The sequence below is a fragment of the Xyrauchen texanus genome, chromosome 40 (assembly GCF_025860055.1).
Source record: "Xyrauchen texanus isolate HMW12.3.18 chromosome 40, RBS_HiC_50CHRs, whole genome shotgun sequence".
NCBI classification, from domain to species: Eukaryota; Metazoa; Chordata; class Actinopteri; order Cypriniformes; family Catostomidae; genus Xyrauchen; species Xyrauchen texanus.
This window is the reverse complement of record NC_068315.1, coordinates 18,024,655-18,048,131: the sequence shown is the minus strand read 5'-3', so window position 1 is coordinate 18,048,131 and position 23,477 is coordinate 18,024,655. Positions and strand designations below refer to the sequence as shown.

Genomic DNA, 23,477 nt, shown 5'->3' with positions numbered 1-23,477 from the left:
GTTTAGGGTTAGTTGTGTGTAATTATGCACAAATGACTGTTATTACTACAGCCAATACAAGTAATATATGCAAAAAGCACACTGTAAAATAAAGTGTTACCACATAGTTTAGTGTTGCAAAAACACAAGTTCTGACACAAGGATAATGCTGGCCTCTTTAAATATGTGGTCAAATGTACATGCAGGCCATTATTGTCCTGTATGTCTGGTAGAGCACAGCGCTAGCAATTTTTAGGTCATAGATTTGATTCCCAGGTAACACACATACTAATTTAAGAAATGTGCTTGAAAATCCTTTCAAATGCATTTTGAAGCATCCACTAAATGTACAAATTGTAAGTGTAAACAAGTCGTATGACTGCAAGATGGAGCTCCACACAGAGTTTACAAATAAGGGAATCTTGGCCATTGCATAACAGCCTATATTAACCTAACAAAAAAGATACTACAAAGAATGCCACTGTATTGCATTGAATGCCCTGGTAAAGTACAAGCCAAATCAAATATGATACTATCATGGTAACACCATAGTACTTTTTGTTAGTTTCCTTGTTAGTGTCTTGAGTTACCACTTTCTACCTCTTGTTGCTTACATAGTGTGTTTTGATCAAGTTCCTGAAGCCATTGCTCTGTCTCACACACAAACACACACACACACACAAAGAAGGTCATCTTTGTTCAAAGCCATGGGATAAAGATTTTTAAAAAAAGGTCCAAAGTTTAATACTGATGACCGCTAGTGGGTTCTTTCACTCATCACATTGTTTTTGTCATTCGCTGTATTGATTCTGCAGCTGTGGTGCATTTATGAATGTCATTTAATATGTCTGAGTGAGGTTCTGTCAGGACACTGAAGCCTCTAGACTTAGTCTTTCTCTCTCTCTCTCTCTCTCTCTCTCTCTCTCTCTCTCTCTCTCTCTCTCTCTCTCTCTCTCAGGCAGACGTAAATATCATTCTTGAGCCCTGTTGTCTTTGTCACAATTACACTTGATTCAGTGTTTTTGACAGCATTACCAATACAACTGTCAATCTGCAGTTCTCGTGGAGACCCACACAAACAACACAAACATGCAAAAAGAAACAAAAAACTAACACAAGCATTGCATCTTCATTTTGTTTTTTATTCTGTTGATCTCTTTCACTTCAGATGCTTCTGCTTAAAAACAGCTTGTTGGCTGGTCTTAGATGGTCTTCCAGCCTAGTCAGACTAGTCTTAGTTACTTTTCAGCTAGTCAGACATTGAGTTCTGTTAGACCAGCTTGGCCAGGCTGGGAGACCAGCTTAAAACAGGGTTCCCACACTTTTTGACCAATGGATTTCCAAGACTTTTCCATGCCCTTTCCAGTCATTTTTATTCAGACCAACTTGCTAGCAAGTCATTTAGACACATTTTTTATCTGTTTTGGCCAATTCATAGAAATGAACCAACTCAAGAAAAACATTTCTCAAAAATCAGACATTGCTATGGCTTGCAAGCCTGTGATACTCTACACAAGATCAAAGCCAATAAAATACTTGACAGCAGAAAATATAGTGACTTTTCCATGACTTATGATTTTATTAAATCCCATAGCTTTATTAGATTTAATGTAACTTCTCTACCATTATTCAAGTACGTTCTTAGTTTAAATGTGAGTAATATGAATACATTCCAGGACAAACTTCATCCGGGAACAAAGGAATTCTGTATATGACTTAGTAACAACAACTGTGAAAATAATTGACTCTGGTTTGTTTAAAAGTACAATTTAACCATAAGGAATATCTTTCTTATTATGTGTAGCACTTTGAGTTGAAATGAGTCGCCCGACTCTCGGTTCTTTATTCATTTATTTATTTAAATCAGCATTTTGACTCTGACGAGTCCACCGCCACATTATAGGGATAGTAAAATAATTCTAGGTTTTCTGTGACAATGGGAACCATGTTAAACCAGGTTTAAGGTATTGTAGGCTGGTTTAAGGTATTTTATTATAGCAGCAATTGCTTATTTCAAGTTTCAGACAGGCTGCACTAGGGAAAGCCCATAAGTGCTCTTAAGACATGGTGCAGGTAATCAATACTGAAACTAGATTAATTTAGCAACCTCCATTACAGTAAAAGCAAAGCAGATTAATAAAGCTAAAGCTCTACCATATAATGTGGTAAAACAAAAATAGACAGCAGGATTTTAAGATAGACAGATGGACAGAGATAGACATAGAGAAAAATAGAGAAAGACAAAGTGGGAAAGGTATTTTTTCACTCTGACATATGCTATAAAAAGAAGCCTCAGAGGAAGCCTCAGTGGACAAACTTGTTTGCCGCAAAAGACATAAATTATTCTGGATCCAAATGGAAGGGCTACACCACTTTCCCATTAAGAAAGAGGAGCTGTTGCAGTTTGCACAGAAAATACTGCAATATGAGCCGGGAATGAGCAGCTATCACTTTGAACACAAAGTGATGTACAACTGCACCAAAATATGTCCGATCTGATGGTACTGAAATTATGTTAACCATTTCTCATTTAATGCTCAGAAGCAGTACAGCAGCATACACGATTCAGAAGTATCAGACATTAGCATTATGTTCAATCGAAGCATCAGAAAGCACATTTCAAAAGGGGAGTTGGATAACACCAATGCTTTCCACTCACAAACCAGAGGTTTTAAAACTATTTCGAATTAAATCCAGCAAGGGACACTTTAAAAGCAGAGCCACGAGTGTTGCAGCAAGGCTAGGCTTGTACAGTGATACAGGTATGATGATGAGAAGAGTCTCACCTGATTACGCAGTGGGAATGAAGAATGTGCATGCTGAAGAAAAAGGATTATGGCTCTTCACCACATCAAGTAAGCTTGCTGCTCAACTAACAGAGCTGCAATAGCCTGACTGGATTCTCTTTGATACTCTGCCTCTCTTGCATAAGTGCTCTTTCTCTTTCTCTCTCTCTCTCTCTCTCTCTCTCTGACTGTCATTCTGAAACTCTCCCTCACACTTTTTTCTTCTGTCCGCTGTCTCTCCAACTCCCCTGAATTTCCCCTGACTCTTCTTTGAGCTTTTTTTCCAAGAATTCCTCATGAGAGGTTCACTCTCTCTCTTTCTCTCCCTCTCTCTTAATCCCTCCCGTGGACTATTATTGGGCACTGTGATCCCTTACGGGCAGTTATCCGGGGTTAGGAATGAGATATGGCAAGATCATCATGATAAAGCAGGAGAGATGGAGATCTCTAAACAAGCCTTTAAACAAGCCAACTGGTTCAGTTACCTCAGGTTATTTCCGCCTTTTACTGAAGGAAAGTGAAAGAAAACTTCAATGGCACATTTATATTTTCATTTATCCTCTACAACAAGGTGAACATGGTACAAGCAGCGACAGTGACAGTAAAGGTGGGTCAAATCAGGTGAATAAAATAAATAAATAAAGCGAAAGAGGGAGTTTGGGGACAAAGGAATCAATGTACCACTCCTCTCAACATTGGAGAGATAAAGAACGTTTTATGTGCTCATAGTTCCATTCTGAATTTAGACGAACATTGGCACATGGGTAGTTTTCACCTAATGTAGCTTTCCATTTTATCAAGATTTTAGGTTCAAATTTATATGATTAAAAAATATAGAAATTACGCAATATATTAGGGTGCTTTATAATCATATGCTATGATTTTTTGTCTACAGTAGTTCATTTTGAATTATCCTGCAGAATGACATATTAAATGTTCCATATACTGAAGTTTCTCCATTGATACGAGGTTGTAAAAGCTGCAGGCATAATACAAATTCTAACAGAATTAGGAAAATGCTGATTAAATTAGTTTTAGATGGAGTAGGACGCCGCAGGAGATGTCAACTTCCCCAAAGTATTTAATGTCAACTAACCACATATGCTTGCAATCAAACCTTGAAGACAATTTTAAAATCTAGGCCAAATAAAATTAATCCAAATGACGTCAAATTGATGCATAGCTAAACATGCTGTAATTATTCCCAGAAAATTGAAGTGCTGTAATTCAGGTTTCGCTGTCCTTTAGTTTATTTTTATTTTTAAGAATCGAGTTGCATCATTTGAGTGACAGGCAGCTGAGAATCTCAACTCTTTCTTATGCAAAGAGAGGTTTTGGAGCCACTCCATCCTGCATTTCCTTCCTTCTAAATCCCTCACTGTGTATTTGCTGTTTTCTTCTGTCTCTCGCTCTCTCTCTCTTTATCCCCTCTCGGCCAGCTTTATGAGAGCTTATTTTAGACCCTGTCTGAATGTGATCTGGCAGTTCCCAGCCAATGTCAGAACAGCAGCCACGTGTTCGCTCAGAAAGAGAGAATCAGAGGAGGAGAGGAGGGTATTTGAAAAAGCAGCTATTGGATTGTGCTCATTGCATGTAAATGTGTATGTGGCACGTGGGGGCATGGTCATGTGTCGGTCTCAGGGAGAGTGGTAAGGCTCATCACCTGGGTTGTGAGTACTCTAACACCAGTCTCTAATTATAGTGATGGAGGAGGGAGACATGAAAAGGAACGCCAGAGTATCAGTGTGGGAGAGAGAGTGACCGGAAAGAATGACAACCCGGAATAAGAGTCATTAATTGAGAGTGCTTTCATTATTTACAACTTAATTTATGTTACTGATGGTTACCGTCAATTGTGTGCTGAAAACATACAATTAAAAGAGACTGACCTTGAACCTCCTTGATTGTCTCCTGACTCCTCCATTGCCCACGAATGTAACTTATCACAGTGTATATGTGCATGTGTACACATTTTTATGTACATGTTAGTATGAGAGCATTCGCATTTCTGAGCAAGATAGCAGATGAAATAGTCTGACAGCGGACAGCCTGCAGATCACATGACCAAATGGCTGGAGGGCTGTTGGCTCTGTTTTCAAGTGCTGTGCCACCAACACGTGCTCATGTTTGCATCTGAATTACTGCCACACTCCACTCAATTAATCTCTTAATAGGAATGAACCAGGGTTACTATTGTATACTAAAACTGAAACTATGATAAAGTATATCTATCTATCTATACATATATATATATATATATATATATATATGTGTGCATGTAAATTAGAATTACTCTTCAGCAATCTGTGAGCATCATGTCTCTCTGCTTAAAGTGGATTACACCTTTGCAGGGCACAGACCTGCTGTTAGGCAATCTGCAAGAAAATCCTGTCTATTCACTTTATGCAAATCTAAGAGCTTTTGGAAGCAAATGGTGAAGATCCAGGAACTTAGTGTTATCAGGGTCAGACTAAAACAGAATAGAAACATAAGCATAAGTTCTCCTGTCCACTGTGGCTAATTGACTCCAACAGAAATCTTGTGTTTGTAAAATCAACAGCAACAACAACAACAACAACAACAACATGCCTGGTTCTTCTCTACACACTGCATCACAAACTATACTGATAAATGCAATTTGAAATAAAATGTGGCAATTTCGGCTGTAATAAAAAAGTAAATAAATAAAAAATAAAAAAACAACAACAAATACAAAATTTAAATCAAGTCAGCTTTCACTGCTCACAAAATCTGATCTCCAATACAAACATCTCTTATTATTACCATCAAAAATCAATTGGATAAGCATAATTCCCTGTATACAAATTCCTTGCATATGTATTAAAAACAAGTCCAAAACATAATTATTTTAGACTAAATACAGAGCATTGCCCTACAGACACGTTTCAGATATAATAGCATAATATGCGAAGACGATGTAAATGTAATATAATTAGTACGTTTTTGGTAGTTCAATTCCCCCGAAAAGTGTCAATACTGTAGCGCTAACAAAGAATTTGAGCATCAAAACCAGCCCGTCATAGTGACATTGGCTAAACTAGTTCTACCAATTGCAAATGGTGGGTGTTTTCTGGAAACCTGTTTAAAAACAATAATTATTATTGTAATTCCATTTGGTGCAGCTAGTTTATGGAGTTATATTTGTGCCACAGCTCTGCACTCTCAAAATAATAAAAGAGTGTACAAACATTTTCTGATGATATTTTGAGTTTGAGTTTATTTATTTATATATTGCAAGATCTCACTCTCTGTCTTTCTCCTCGTAAGCACTCTGCGTGCACACAGAACTTTAGATTGCTTGCTTGCTTTTCCACAATATTTTAACAAGTCTTGCCTCCTTTGACAAGATTGGCTATTATTATACTACTTAGCTTACTCTAATGTACGTTTTTCAAAATATAGTAGCCTGGGATCATGCAATACCATGGAATTCTTTCCAATATTGTTTTTTTTTTTTAACTTTAATAGGTTCAGAATATTTATAATACACAAGGCTGTCGTCATAGCTGACATAAAGGCCATGAGACAATGGGACAGGTCACACTATAGAAGGTGGACAAAACATGTTTATTAAATAAAATGTATGTAATAAAAAAAGAAGAAGATTATTCAGTGGTTGCTGTTCCTCAGAATATACTGTGGGATTGATAGAAGTGAAAATAATCCCCCAAAAACTACACTGTTAAAGTAGTCTTAAAGAGTTTTACACATGTGGAGAGATTCAATTTATATAAATTTGGATGAAAGTGGAAGCTAAATTGACCAAGCTAGTAGCTACGCAAGTGTAACTTGGTAACCTAGAGAGCTGGCCAAGATAACTAAATCCTAATATAGACCATACTAAGAGAGCTAGCCAAATAGAAAGCTATTTAGTAAGCATACTGGCTGTGTGCAGACTAAAAAACAAATCATAAAGGTAAAAATAAAAGCAGTCAAGATGCATCTCGGGTAATCCAATCACAGGTGGTCAGGTGAGTCACATCACCATCGCTGTTTACACCTGGTCGTTTAAATGCATCTCCTGTGAACATTTCTGATCGGATTTGGATGGGAGGGACTCTGTTTCATGACAACATACATCAATCACAATGTCAGTGTGTTCCTGAATGATAATAAACTGCAACAAAGTAAGAAACGAGGTAGAGGGATGGTAATTTGCTGCTTCCGGAACACATACAGGACGGATTAGCATTTACACATCAAATGTGAAGGTTTTGACCACATACGCATGTCGTTTTTGGAATTCGATCACAAAATGATTTAGATCCCATTTAGACCTTTATTTAGCGCTGACCACATGTGATCGGATCACCAAAAATGCATCTTAATACCAGGTGGAAACAGGGTCAAATTCAACAAAACAGCTACTTAAGTGTGGTTATAGTGTGTTATACATTTTCTTTCATGAAAACAAACTATCTCCTCCTTCAGCTCTCCCCGTTTTGATTAGCAGTGATATGGACAGCCAATCACAATTTACTCCCTTATCTCTGATTTGCTGAACGATTGGCAGATTGTAATTCTGTGACACTGTTGAGCAAGCATGCAGTCAAAGATATGTGCACACGCAGAGTGGTTTTGAGAACAGAGTGAATAAGATCTTGCACACACAAAAAAAAGTAGAGTTACATTCATTTCAGAATTCTGTGTAAATTCACATTCAAATAAACTTGATTGATTTTCGTTTGCTCAAATTGAATTTATCTTTGCAATAAAATACACTGAGTTCATGCGTGTGCAAAAAAACTTTTTATGCACTCAAAATATCATCTTGCATACTAAAAATATCATCTTGTGTGAGCAGAACCAATTCGTGTGCTCAAAATATCTTGGCACGCAGTATTGTGGCACAAATATAACTCATACTAGTGCAGAAAATTACACACTTCATCTTTAAAGCAACTTATTTTACAGTTGTGACTTTGCATAAACATTGTTTAGCATAGTAACATAGTAGCTATAATTACGAAAAGTAATGTGTTTTTAAATGACATGAAATTTAGAGGTGAGGTTTGCAATTTCTGTGCCACTTGTGGCACAAAACAGAATTGCATTCTGTTTGAACATGCAGACCGTGTCCAATAGCACATGTGTGGAGCTGGATTACCTGTTTTGCTTCAAGATGGCAGATTAAGGAATGTTTGAAACTTTGCAATTTGCCACTAGTGGTGCAGAAATTACACACTTCACCTTTAATGTATAGAGGAAGAAAAAATACAAAAAACAACAAAGTCCTTATGACCAGGAGGTTTGGGTAGGTGGTGATTGGCTGGCGTCTAGGGATGTTGGTGGGTGGGTGAAGCAGAGTAATGAAATTAAGAGAAGAATGGGAACCAGCAATCAGGTCTATTATGAATAACAGCCATATGCCTGCTTCTCCCACTCTTTGATTTAATCCAGATTCCTGTGGTGTGTGATCAGCTAACCTACTGACAGGTGGCCTCTGTGTAATTAAGCTGAAGGGCCCTCGCTTTATCGGTTACTGAGCCAGCACGCTTGGCATCTGACCCTGCATTCCTGGGGTCTTGTCCGTGACACACACACACACACACACACACACACACACACACACACACACACACACACACACACACACACACACACACACGTTGGTGCTGCTATCCTTATGAGGACTCTCCATAGACATAATGATTTTTAGACTGTACAAACTATAGATTCTATCCCCTCACCCTAACCCTCACCCTTTCTGCATGTTTACATTTTCAAAAAAACATAGTTTAGAATGTTTTTTTTAAGCGATTTGAATTATGGGGACATTAGAAATGTCCTCATACATTTATAGCATAATACCCTTGTAATTACCAGTGTGTAACCTAAAACAAATTCTCGGAAACCACCCAAACCTGCCTACACACACACACACACACACACACACACACACACACACACACACACACACACACACACACACACACACACACAGAGAAACACCTGTAAACACTAGAACAATGGTCTGCCACTAAAGACAAAGTACTGATGAGGTTGTGATCTATGGCCTTCTGTGGCAAATCATTTGTTCTTTGCACTGCTTCTGTGTAATTAACGGCAAGAACAAATGATTGCAGTGAAAAAGCTTCAGTGGGGTGAAACCTGCTCTCAAGCCTCATTGATTTAATGACTGTAAAACTTGAATAACATGTATAGTCTATTTAGAGGATAATTCATTAAACTAGGTGTAAACTGGCAAAAGTTTAACTGGCAAAAGTTTAACTAGCCACACATCTTGAGCAAGGGCTTGTGGGAAGAATGCATACTTAATCTTAAGTTATATAGAATTATTCAACTCCTTAAAAGAGATACTTCTTGCATACAGTTTTAATAAAACTAGATTTAAAAAAAATAATAACTAAAGACTTAAGTGGTGCTTGCCCGGGCATTACGCCACAATACTAGGGAGTTCTGGGTGGATGCTATGCAGTTACTAAGGTGTTCTAAGTGGTTGTTAGCATGCTGTCACTTACCTACTAAAGGGCTGTTCACACAAAACATGTTTTTGCAACTCAATGCACTGTTTTTAATTATTTTTCTATGTAAACATGTGCTAGATGGATGTCTTTGACCATTGCTGTTTTTTTAAACGTCTCATGCAGGACTGCCAAGTATAAAAAAAAATAATAAAAAAATATTAAAAATAAAGCATCACGATACAGCTGCATTCTGTTTTATTTGTTACACTATTCTATTTTTTCTATTAGAGCAATAATGAGGTCAGTCTGAACAGAGTTGTTTTGGATACCTAAAAGGGTGTTGCTAGTGGTACCCTCTGTGACGGAATGACACACCCAACCCTTGTATATAATATAATATATAATATAATAGAATATATAATAGAATATAATCCTTTATTTTGGTCACATTATACACACAGTATTTTGCATATATACAGTGAAATGTATTCGTTTTCACACATCCCAGCTAAGCTGGGGTCAGAGTGCAGGGTCAGCCATGATCACGCCCCTGGAGCAGATAGGGTTAAGGGCCTTGCTCAAGGGCCCAACAGTGGCATCTTGGTGGTATCATCGTCACCCCGCCCCTTCAGAGGGGCTGTCCTGCAGTAAGGCTCACAACTAGAATGGGCAGAGGATTATTACTAATAATCTAATATTTAATGACATCAATGAGCTCATGTTTTGCGTGACAGACATCAATCGTTTCGACATTCAGTATGATATTGACATTTACACTCGTTTACATTTACGAGAAAGGGAAACAAAACGTACTTTTAAGTGTTGGTGTAGTATCAACACATTCAAAATATATAGGCTATAAGATATTAAAGTTTTTTAAAAAGTCTATTTTTCCAGCTGTTGTATTAGTATTTATTTATCACCCCTTATTTATTTTAGATACAGTTCCTATATTGTTATCTACACAGGGAAAATGTACTATTTATCTACTTTTATTACATATCATATTTTAATGGGGATATAATTTATTACAGCTGACAGTTACACGACCAGACAAGGTTTCGACATCAGCCGTAATAAGATCAAATTGAAGTTCACTGCTTTTTAACACTTCTGTGTACAAATCTGAAGGCTGTTTATTGGATCAATACAGGTAAATGTCATAGTATGCAAAGGAAAAAGAAAAAAACAGAGGAAGAGAAAAAACTGTAAGATAAAGGTATGTTAAGTAGCTAGGCTATGATGCGAGCTAACGTTAGCTGGGTAGTTAGTTAACATAGCCTAGGTAGCATATCTTCTTGTATTAGGAAAGTTCAAGTTTGATTAAACATCCATAAATAGCCTTGACATCTTAATATATTATAATACAACATATTACTTATATAGTTTTAGATGAAAGTTTTTGTCTTATGTGTAAAAATGATTTTCCTGGGTATATATTTTTGTAATAAAAATAAGCTTCTGTTCCATAAACTTTGTACTGATAACAACTTAACATTATTCAAATTAGTCTACCATTTTGGGGTCTTAGCTATTATATTCCAATATCATTATGCCTCAATAAGCGAGTTATAGATTAAGAGTTGTTGTTTAGGTGTACAGATGACTTGCTGCTGTGTATAATCATTTGAGTTGAGAAAATAACATTCTGTTCTGTCAAATATGTACTCTTATGAAACTTCCCTAGGAGCACTGTTGAAATATTTTGGAGGTGGGGCACAACCAACACCACCTGCCCCAAGTGCCAGTGCTACAGCTGATGATGATACAGCATCTGAGTTCAACAACAATCCCTGATCAATATATTTATATGGATAAACCATGCCTCTTATTTTGTTTTTGACAGACAGTTGCATTACCTTCTAATATGACATCTAACATGACTAGCTTTTATTATTATTATTTCTATTTTCATCTTTAATCAGGTTCATCCTCTGCAGGTGAGGAGCATTTCCCAGCACCTGCATCCACTGATCCTACTGTTCCTTCCATGTCTGTTTCAACCTCAGCGGATGTGGCAAGTTAATAGCACAGCAGCCTATGTATTTGCTCAGTTTACTGTAGAACATCCTGAGATTAACATTTCTAATTCTAATTATTAATGTAATTTCCTTATAGGTCCTTCTAATTCTGTGGTCATAGGGATCGATGTCACATCTACTCCTTTAGCAACTTCCAGCTTACACCATGGATCAGCAGCTCCTCCAGTTGACCCAGCTGATGTGGCCATCTATCCTGTCCGACTCAGAAAGGACTGATCTGGTAAGCAGAGGGCCACTGCCTATAAAGGAAAACTTCACATTCCCTGAAAAATCTGATGGCCGAAACTTCCAATACCACTACAGAAAATTAATTAATGGGGAAAAAAATAAAGTGGAGCTGCTCACTTATTCAAAAAGAAATGATGCAGTCTAACAGGATTGGGTGTATATAATATAGGTGTGCTACTGTTACAATTAAAAACTGTAGACAGGTAAAATCATACTAGGCAGACATTGGTATGTCGTAAGCAGCAGCTACAACTAATAAAATTGATAAGGGGTGTGTTAGATTTATAGTGTGCGAATAATCAAGCATTGACAATATTCAATCATATTGGCGGCATAGAGGGGCCCTCAAATCAAATTTTGCTTAAGGCCCCATAAAGGCTTGGGCCAGCCCTGACCCTTCCTTCATATGGCCCCATTCTCCAAGTCAAAAACTGATTTTTACATGGCTTGTTGAACGTATTGCAGCAGCTTCCCGGTTAAATGAACACAGCAGGCGCTAAAACAACAATTACTTTTATTCCCTTATAAAGTGAAGAAAAAGGGCAGATTATCAGTTCTCAAACAATTATCTTTGCATTCTGTTCCTCACACAATGTTACTTTGGACATCAAAATACTTCACTGAGATGATACATTTTAACCTTTGCATTACATAACCAACAAATTACGCAGTAGCTCAACTGATAACACATTGCACTTGTGATGCAAAGGACCAGGTACGTGTCATGAAGAGTACACAAGTCTACACATGAGCCGAAAGTGTCATAAAAGCACATTGAAATTACATTTGCTTTTTATGACACTATAGGTTAAGTTTGTGTTGAAGGTTTAAGGTAGAGAGGTAGCTTTTGTTGATATAAAAATCATTAGAGCATTAACTTTTATAACCTCAATTGTTTTGGGAGAGATTGTAAATAATTTATAGTGCAACACAGTGGACATTTCATTTTGGAAATTATTTGAAACTTGTTAGGATCCATGTAATATAATTTTTCAAAAATGTTGCCACAATCACATAATTTTCATGAGGTCAGTCTTGATATTCTCTTCCCTAGCACAAGTCACTACTTCAATGTACAACCCCAATTCCAAAAAAGTTGGGACAGTATGAAAAATGCTAATAAAAACAAAAAGGGGTGATTTGTAAATTATATTCACCCTTTGTTATTTTGAATTATGTTTAACATCTATGTATAACTAATGTTTATTAATGTTACAACTAAACATTATATGATGTTTTATCTTGTAAATGTCTTTTTTTTTTTTTTTTATGTACAGTAATTTCAAATCAGATGATTGCAGCACACTCCAAAAAAGTTGAGACGGGCAATTTAAGACTAATAACAATTTTATGAGTTAAAATAAGATGGCAATGTGAAACAGGTGATGTCAAACAGGTGAGGCAGTTGTGTCATAGTATTTAAGGAGTCTCCAAAAACAGCATAGCCTTCAAGAGCAAGGATCATTCAAGACATTTCAATTTGCCAACAGATGCTTCAGCAAATAATCCTGCACTTTGAGAACTATGTTCCCCAAAGACAAATTGGAAGGATTTTGGGAATTTCACTCTCTACAGTGCACAATATAGTTAAAAGATACAAGGAATCTGGTCAAATCTCGGTGTGTAAAGGGCAAGAAGAAAACCACTTCTGAATGTGTGTGATCACTGATCCCTCAGACATCACTGTCTTAAAAGCAATCATCCATCTGTAATGGATATAATGAACATGGGTTTGGGATTATTTTAGTAAACCTTTTTTAGTCAACACCACTCGCCACTGCATCCACATATGCAAATTAAGACTTAATTATGCAAAGAAGAAGCCATACATCAACACTGTCCAGAAGCACTGCTGACCTCTCTGGGCTCGGACTCATCTTAGATGGGAAGTAGAACAGTGGGACCGTGTTTTTTGGTCCGATGAGTCCACATTTCAAATAGTTTTTGAAAAACACGGCCATTGTGTTCTCCATGCCAAAGAGGAAAATGACCATGCAAGCTGTTATCAGCATCAGGTCCAAAAGCCAGTGTCTGTATGGGCCAGGGGTGTGTCAGTGCCCATGGCATGGGTAACTCGCACTGTGAGGGCACCAATAATTCAGACAGAGATGTACAAATTGGACCAGCATATACTGCCATCCAGCACCTTCTTATCCAGGGAAGTCCTGGAATTTTCAGGAGGACAACTTTAAAACACAGAGAGTGTGGGTGCTAGATTGGCATGCCATGCGTTCCTGAGCATCTCCAAATGCAAAGTGTGGTGCATTATGAAGCACAAAATATGGCAACGACGACCCCGTACAATTGTACAGCTGAAGACCTGCATAATGGATGAATGGGGGAAAAATCCACTTTTTAAACTTAACAAACTTGTGTCTTCAGTGCCTAAATGCTAATAAGTGTTACTAGAAGAAATGGGGATCTTTCACAGTGGTAAACACTCGACTGTCCCAACTTTTTTGGAGCATGTTGCAATCATCTGATTTGAAATTACTTTACATTAAAAAAATGTAAACAATTAATTACATTTACAAGGTAAAACATCATATAATTGTTTAGTTGAAATGCTTTCAATATAGAAAAGGTTGAATATAATTTATAAATCACTCATTTTTGTTTTTTTTAAGCATTTTTCATACTGTCCCAACTTTTTCGGAATTGGGGTTGTTAGTGTATGGGATTTGATGGCTTACAGAAGTACTAGCACGCCTCTCTCCCCAACAAGCCATGAGATTTCGGCTTGGCTTGGGAAAGGGGAGGGGGTTAGTGTTGGTTCTGTCAGTGAAGTGGAAAAGCTAATTTCTAAATAAAGAAATTTCCCAAAGACATCACACATCACACAAACACTCTGAGAGAGAAGACTTCATGTGCATGGTTAATGGGTAAAAACACTACTATTGTCTGTAAACCTAACTCTCCTTTGGAACGTGAGGGGGCAGTCTGTACCATCTTGCTGAGACTGAAAGCCCACTTGCCAGTGTGTGTGTGTGTGTGTGTGTGTGTGTGTGTGTGTGTGTGTGTGTGTTTTGAGTGTGTACTGACTGTGGACATTAACTGGCATTCTCTATGGCTTTAACTAACTCCTGTGCTGGCTCCAGTACTCACACAAAATGTGTTTATATTTGTATGTGTGTATAGACTAGTTGGTGAGGTAAAGGTTGGTCTCTACTGCTAGCCTTTAAACTCAAAAGCAAGGCACTGAGCTGTACTCACTGTGTGAGCTGTCCATAATCACAATGGCAAATGGAGCCAGTAACCATGAAAAAATTTGAGTCTCCTGACGCATCATCATGTGAGATAGAACAATTAGATAAACACACAGAGAAGCAGGGTGCACAAGCAACATTGACAAACAAAATAACAGAAAAGCTCTTAAAGGAACAGTTCACCCAAAAATAAATATTCTCTCATCATTTACTCACCCTCATACCATCCCAGATGTGAATGACTTAATTTCCTCTGCAGATCACAAATTAAGATTTTTAGAAGAATATCTCAGCTCTGTAAGTCCATACAAAGCAAGTGAATGGGTGCCAACATTTTGAGACTCCAAAAAGAACATAAAGGCAGCATAAAAGTAATCCATATGACTACAGTGGTTTAATCTGTATCTTTAGAAGTGATGTGATAGGTATTAATGAGAAACAGATTAATATTTAAGTCAATTTGTGCTAGAAATGTGTGTGTATGCATGAAAACTGCAAATCACAAAAAAAGAAGAAGAAGAATGTGAAAGTGGAGACTGACTGAGCAGGGAGGATCATTTATAGAAAAATACTTTTTTCTGACCCGCACCTATAATATCACTTCTGAAGACATTGATATAACCACTGGAGACTTATGGATAACTTTTATGCTGATATATGTGATTTTTGGAGCCTCTAAATTTTGGCACCCATTCACTTGCATTGGATGGACCAAAAGAGCTGAAACATTCTTCTAAAAAACTTAATTACTATTTTTCTGAAGAAAGTCATGCACACTGGGATGGCATGAGGGCAAATAAATTATTACAATTTTTGGATGAACTATACTTTTAAAGCAACCACTCTACTAATATTTATTCATTGACTGCTGAAACTGTTCTGAGATCAGTATTTAAAGTGAAAGTCCACATCAATGTAAATTCTGTCATCATTTACTTCAACCCAATATAGCTTTGTTTGTCCCAGGGAAGCCTCAGTCGCAATTCAATTGTATTGTATGCAATGAAAACACATTCTGCTTAATATCTCCTTTTGTGTTTAGCATAAGAAAGGAAGTAATAGGTTTGGAACAACATGAGAGTGACTAAATTAGCTTGTTATTTTAGAGTGAACTACACCAGTAACCTTTAAGGGGTGTGACTCACTGTTTCTCTTCTCCCTCTGATTGATTTGGGTCCTGCTCCTTGGGCATGTGTTCCATTCACCTTATTTCCATCCAGCGGCCAATCATGTGAGACTGAGGCGGGCCCCACCCTCGAATGCACGCCTGTCATTCGAAGGTTGTGATGAGTCAGACAGTCATCCGACGGCTCCGTGGAGCGACGCTTGCAAACCAAGCCCACCTCACTCTCCAAGAAAAATGTGGTAACAATTGAATTGAGGTCTGTAAAAAAAAAAGAGAATAAAAATGAACATGTGCATTAACCAAGGCAGAATGTTGCAATAACATTATTGTGACAATGTAATTTGTCGAAAATTCAAACAATGTTAAAACCTAGCTGAATATGCTAACTAGGGCACCTACCCTAGGGTAACAGATGCCTAGAGAACTCCACAGGAAGCTCCGGAAATTTCTGAAGAATTGGAACATTCACCATTCACAAAATTCTACACATCCCCTGCCCATTTGTATGCTCATTTAATACATATTTTGGCTATTGTCATAATGCTTTCAGCTACCAATAATAGTGAAGCACTCTCAGGTCCGTTTCACACATTTGACCATGTTAATCCACTCTGCAGAATTTCCCTCAAAATCAGTGCAGAACAAGCAAATAAAGTCTGCAGATTCCATCTTGGCCTGCCTAGAGGTCTGAGCTCTTGAGTTTTATGCAGAATTATTAATTGTCAATGTGCATGCATTCCCCTCCTCTCTTTGCTGTCATTCTCATGTGAAACACTTTGCATGCACTCTCCCGTGCATAACTGGCTCACTGGAGTCACACTTTCCAGGAATACACCTCTGATTAGCCGGACCATAATCCCATCTCTCCTTATACACAAAAATACCTTGTGCGAGCCATGGATATCATGCGAAACACTAGGCTTCTCTTTTGCTTCTTTGGCAACAACAATGGGTCTCTCAACCTGTTTAAATCACATTGGCTCTGCAGCCGCAATAATCTGGATTAAACGGCGGGATATTGATAATATTTAGTTTGCAGTTCCAAGGGCCACTTGTCTCACTAGATTTGAAAGCGCCACAGAGCCACAGTTTTTAAAATGTTCTAAATAATCGAGCTTAAAATGGCTTATAGTTGTCCCTGCACATTAAGCTTTGACAAGAGAAAGTATCTTAATATCAAAAAATGTACACACTTAATTGTGAATGCTGATGTAGTTGTTCTAAAATGGATACACAAGTCTAAACACACTAATGAGATTAGAATAAGGAAGTGATCATGTGCTAGCAAATTAGAGATTTTGCAACATAACAGATCAGTACCCAAAGTTAGACTGTTTTGTTTTTGTTGCAGGTTAATAAGGTCAAACTATATGTGTCATGGCAAAAACCAGAGTCCAGAGTTCTCTCTGCAAGTAATTCTATGTAAGCTGTCTGGCCTCCCCTACAAAGGCACATTTCTTCTTTGAAAACTGATACAATGAGTCACATTCAAAAAGCGATTTGCTGAAAGATGTGCATGCGTTAGGGTATATCAATGTTTCTTTGGTATTTATTATGTTCAGTTACTAAGCGCACTGGCCAAAAACATCTATGTATGTGTGGCTCTGGACCAGAGAGGGGAATTAGATCTATATTGTGTGTGTGCGTGTATGTGTATGTGTGTATGTGTGTGTGTGTGTGTGTGTGTGTGTGTGTGTGTGTGAGCGTGTATTTATCACTTTGTGGGGACCAAATGTCCCCATAAGGATAGTAAAACCCGAAATGTTTGACCTTGTGGGGACATTTTGTCAGTCCCCATGAGGAAAACAGCTTATAAATCATATTAAATTATGTTTTTTGAAAATGTAAAAATGCAGAAAGTTTTCTGTGAGGGTTAGGTTTAGGGGTAGGGTTAGGTTTAGGGGATAGAAAATAAAGTTTGTACAGTATAAAAACCATTATGTCTATGGAAAGTCCCCATAAAACATGGAAACACAACAAGTGTGTGTGTGTGTGTGTGTGTGTGTGTGTGTGTGTGTGTGTGTGTGTGTGTGAGAAGAGAAATTAAAGGTGATCCGACAGCTTAGCTCAAATATTGAGAAATCATTATCACAGAGCTGAGAGGTGCTGCAGGACTAATGCAACAGGTATACTGTAGCATAAAGCTTGATACAGGACACTTGCATGCTGTTGCATCCGGCTGGGCTAGAGTGCCATTTGTCCATCCTTTGCATTAATGACAGCATGTACTCAAGTTGGCATGGAAGTTGGTGCAAAACCCAATGATCCATGTTATCCTGACAAGATCTGAGAATGTTCCAGATACTAAGGCAAGCATCTTTTGTCATTCAGTGGAAGCAAGGAAATCTGTCCTTTTGTACAAGTTAACATGGTCAATGCCACATTTGATTATATTCATAGCATATTCAGATTATGACATTCTTTGTTGTAAAGTTTTCAAAATGACAAAACTTGCAAAACTGTTTATTTTAATTCAAAATCCCAGATTTTCAATGTGGACTTTTCAATGCCATTGTATATTGTGACTACAGAGGTGCTTGGAAATTCAAAGGCATAGCAGTGAGACCAGTGTGTGATGCAACCCTTTGACAACAAAGCCAAGAGGACATTTGCTGGGCATTAGTTAATGCTCAGCTGGCCTGTTATCTTTCAGCAGGCCTGTTTGCATATTTACCGGCCTAATCAGCCTTTTCATCTGCCCATTAAGCTTATGTGTGTTAAAGTATGCTCACATCTATTGTGTGTAATGATAAGCATGTGTGGTCGTTTATTAAAAAGAGTCATTACTAAACAGCATTGATGCTCGCTGGGACTGCAGAAACTAATCACAATAATTAGTCCCTAATGATTAACAAAGGATATGAGAGGATTATGAGTTCCTCGAGTGAAGCTGCTTGTAAGTAGGGCTGGGTGATATATTACACAGTGTATTCGGAATGAACGTGCTGGCAATATAAAATTAAGCAACACATTGTGAGGATTTACCTCACTTTTTGTTTGGACAAGTTTCCCAAAATCTGTGTTATTAGAATAGTTTGGGAGTTCAAAAGTGTGAAGATAGAGATGTTTTAAGTGCATCTCTGATTCTCTGATTTAAACTTCAGTATCAAAATGCAGTTAGAGTTGATCAAATCAGATTAAATTAGAAAACTTCCATTTTATAAATTAGTTTAAACTAAGTAAATTGGTTCAAAACACTCGATTAGTTTGCGTCATCACAACACTTTTGTAAAAACAAAAACAAAAAGAAAACATGGCATTTAATGAAATGGTCCAGGTTCAATGCAAGTCAAACTCAATTAACACCATTTTTGGAATAATGTTGTTTACCACAATAAAAGTATTTGCACCATGTTCATTAAAAAGGTAAAAATATGAATTAATAAAAAAAAAATTCACAACGTTTGAAATATATAGACACAAGATGTAAACATTACATGTGTTAAAATAATTTTAGTGGGATAAATATTGATTACTAACCTCAGATGTGTTAAATCATATCCAATCGGGATTACAGGTTATCATTGTCATGAAAGCAAAGTTGTAATATTGGATGTAGCTTTACACATATAAGGATAGTAAGCGATTTTATTACACTGAAATAATGTTGACATGCATCATGTTTTCCTCTTGTGGCAATACATTTGAAACTGTGTGTTTTTGGTCATTTGCATTTGAATGTTTATGGACTGGCCCCATTCACTTCTATTGTAAGTGCAGTGATTTTCAAATGTTTTGTTTGTTTTTTTATAAATGATGGGCGAGTCGTAATTATTTTTATTTTATTATTATTAACATTATGCAACATATGGTGTTAATTGATCTTAACTTATATTGAATCATGAACATTCCTTAAACATTTATTACAATATTTAAGTCTAAAATACATTATGTGCATAGGTAAATATTAAACAAACTGGCATGGTGATAATAATTCATACGGTACTTTTAATAGTGATGCAGCCTCATAATTGGTGGTGACCCCTTAACCTGTTAACCTTTGCCAGTGCGCCGGCGCACTGAAGAGTTTTTTTCCCCCACTAGTTTAATGTTTATGAATAGATTTAACGTGAAAGAACATCATTAATCTTGGCAAACTATATATCATTTTAAAGGTGTAAGCCTCAAGCATCGATGATAGAGCTCTGTTTTTCGATGAAAAGCTTATAACGAATGAATTTCTTGCATTTATGTAAGCAGTACAGATCAAAACACACATAATCAAAAACGGAGTACATACCAGTAGTGTTGTAATAACGAGCCACACACGCATCCACTGCTAAAAGTTCCAGATTGAATGGAAAGGTGAGGGTCCACTGAATAACATCCCATAGAGCATTTTTAGTCCAAAGAAACAATAACGTTGTAACATCGATGGTTATTCCTTTGTTTACATCGAGTTTCTTCAGGGTGAAGTATCATACTTGTCGGTTATGCAATAAAATTATGCATAAAAACAGACTCCCGCTACCCGAACGTTATATGGGTGTGTTGCTTAGAGTGTAATGAACAAATTAAGACCGCACACACACACACACAGAAATACAAAGATAGGCAATATATAGGTCAAAATATCCAAACACTGCGGTCAGTTTTTTTGACGTGAACCTATTATTTTGTCTTTACAACGAAAGCCAATGAAAGAATTGAAATTATATGACTGATAGAAAATGTAGCCAAGCAGTGCACAATTCCAACGATACCCAGGAAGATTAAATTCCTCGCGAACCAGATTTTTTTTATTTATTTGAATCAGCCACTCTCTATTGAGGAGCTAACCTGCGACGTAGGCTGTGACCACACCCCTGTCATTTGACAACAAACAAGCCATTGTAAAAAGACGGTTCCCCAGTCAACATCTGTTTTCGCGTCTTACTTACTGGACGGATTATCTCATCAAATGGATCGTCAAAAGAAGTTTTTTTTCTGCTGAAGATGTTTTATTTGAGATCACTCGAAGCAGCGATGACGAAATTGAGGAGAGTGAAGACAGCGCCGAGGGTGATATGCTTGAGGACGGAAAAGATGGTCCAATTTTACATCTGTGAGTTGCTATGTAACATGCACACATTATACGTGTGTGTGTGTGTGTGTGAGTGAGAGTGAGAGAGAGAGAGAGAGAGAGAGAGAGAGAGATAGTGTGTGTGTTTGTTTTCCCATTTGATTTATAAGGTAAATGCATTGTGGTCTGAAAAGATAATGCTACTTTATATGTATTTATTTATTTATCTATTTATATTTGTATTTATTGGATAATTATACAATTGTTTCTGTCATTTTGTCCTAGCACACACACACTATATATCTATATAATGTATGTGTGCTAGGAAAAAAAAAACAGAAACAACTAAACACCTGTACAATTGTCCTATACAGTATAAATATAAATAGACTTGATATTTTTTCTGTATTTTTCCTAGCACACACACACTATATATATATATATATATATATATATATATATATATATATATATATATATATATATATATATATATATATAGTGTGTTTGTGCTAGGAAAAATTACAGAAATACCTAAACAACTTTACAATTGTCCAATATATACAAATAGAAATAAATAGAAATAAAGTAGCATCAACTTTTCAGACCACAATGCATTTACCTTATAAAACAAATGGCCTGTCTGATGGCTGGCCATCAGTGTGATTGTTGGTTCTATGTCTGACCATCCATATGAATGCTGTCTGTACCACTGGCCATCACCATGCTGTCTAAATGACTGCCCATCAGTTTGATTGTTGATTGAATGGCCAGCCACATAAAAACTATGCAGAATTATTTACTTGACATGCGGTGCTAACTATCTTTCCATTCTTTCCCATGCAACAGCCATCAAGTTGAATCTTCAGATGAAGAGTGACATCCAAGCACCAGCCAACCAGTAGAAAAGAGAAGCAAGCTCTCAAATTCTTCAAGATCTGCACTTGCTGTTTTAGACCTGAATCGACCAGTAAAAGGGAGAGGCAAAAAGAGCAGCGCGTACCAAGTCCATACCCGCTGTGTCCCCAAGCACCCCTAAAGAAAAGTGGAACTGTTCAACTGAAGAGGACGTTTGGCATGACCAGCACTGACTAAACAGGACTTAGCATTTTGCCAGAGACAACAGCATTTTTGAATTTTTTTTCTTTGCCTTTTCTGTTGCAAAGAAATTCAGTTATTTTTTATACATTTATTTTTTTAAATATTTCATAATATTTTACTTATATTTTTATTGTTCTGTTGTGCAAATAAATCACTTATATAAAGTCTTATGGTTGTGTGGATTATTTTATAATTGAAAAAGCATGGAACACTGTATATGATGACTAAAATAGCTTGCAGTACCCTTCATAACATTTGGTCATTAGGTTGCTTTTTGAGGTATCCAAGGAGGCTTCTTGGTACCTGGACATAGTCTTGGAAAAAATATTGCAGAAATCTCATTTTTCATAATATCTTCCTCAAATGTGAAATATAAACTGATGAGACTTGTGGCTTTCAATCAATTACCTAACTGGATTCCTCCAGGTTTGTTTTCATTTATTTTTTCATAAAATAATGAAATGTTACTTGCAGTACAAATTATCTTCAAGACACTTTAAATTCTATACATTTTTGTCTGTGTAAGTCTGTCTTCTTTTTAAATATGTCTAAATTGAGCATGTAGAGCAAATTGTTCAGTAACTACAATTATTTTAGTTTGGGGATGTCATTTCTGGGGATGTGCCTCGGGCAGGGGGAGGGAGAAAGGGAACTGACATAGTCTTGGAAAAAAGCTTGCAGGAACCCCATTTTTCATTATATCTTCCTCAAATTTGAAATATAAACTGATGAGACTTGTGGCTTTCAATTATTTACCTAATTGGATTCCTCCAGGTCTATTTTTATATATTTATACATGAAATAATAAAACATTTTTTGAAGTTCACATTATTTATGAGGCACTTCAACTTTTATAACTTTTTATTTGTTTGAGCATTATCAACTCTGATTGATTGTTAGTAGAGTGCCAAGTGTCTTCTTTCCAAAGAGACCTTAATTTTGCCTGTGGTACACTGTTCTCAGGAGCTATATTTATTTTAATTCAGGTATGTCATTTTCAGCTGTGAGCCCCTGGGGGTGCAGGTTAACAGGTTAAGCCCTACCACTTATTTTCATCACAAGGCTCACTATCAGAAAAAAGGTACTGCAGAGGTAAATTTTTGTTGTACAATGTTAAAGGTCCCTATATGTACCTAAGTCTATAGGCCTATCTAGAATATGTCATAACAAAGTATTTATATACCCTTTACAAAAAAAAAAAAGAACAAAACAAAGTACATACATAGCCAACGGTATGACTATAAAAAGGGCAAAAATAACAAATCTGTGCATTTTTATTGAACATGTACACGTAATATTAATATGGTTGCGGTCTCTTTAAGAAAATGTCCCTGACTCGCGCCTGTCCGTGCAGTCAGATATTCGCGGTTCCGTCAGCCGAGTACCGACAGCACCGGCATCTCTTTACCTCTCTAGAATGGAGTTGGGGAAGATGTCTACAGCTCACTCAATGAAGGAGCTAATTCAGAGGAGAGGAAGAAATTAGAGGGTGAGTATAAAAGTTACACGCTGAAACATCCTTGGAAAATTAAAGTGTTGACCACTATTTAACGACACA

At 36.9% G+C, this 23,477-nt stretch overlaps 1 protein-coding gene across 2 annotated transcripts in view; it reads right to left on the bottom strand.

Moving 5' to 3' along the window:
• Positions 1–23,477, bottom strand: part of LOC127633243 (thyroid hormone receptor alpha-like) — a 203,768-nt gene that overhangs the window by 36,958 nt on the left and 143,333 nt on the right. Inside the window, exon 3 of one of the 2 annotated variants that reach the window (XM_052112190.1) lies at positions 15,836–16,074. In XM_052112190.1, coding sequence (XP_051968150.1) covers positions 15,836–15,891 — 56 coding nt within the window. In that variant the 5' untranslated portion in view covers positions 15,892–16,074. Of the gene's footprint in view, positions 1–2,765; positions 2,990–15,835; positions 16,075–23,477 lie in introns of those variants that run through there. The other variant, XM_052112191.1, reaches the window with a different exon arrangement.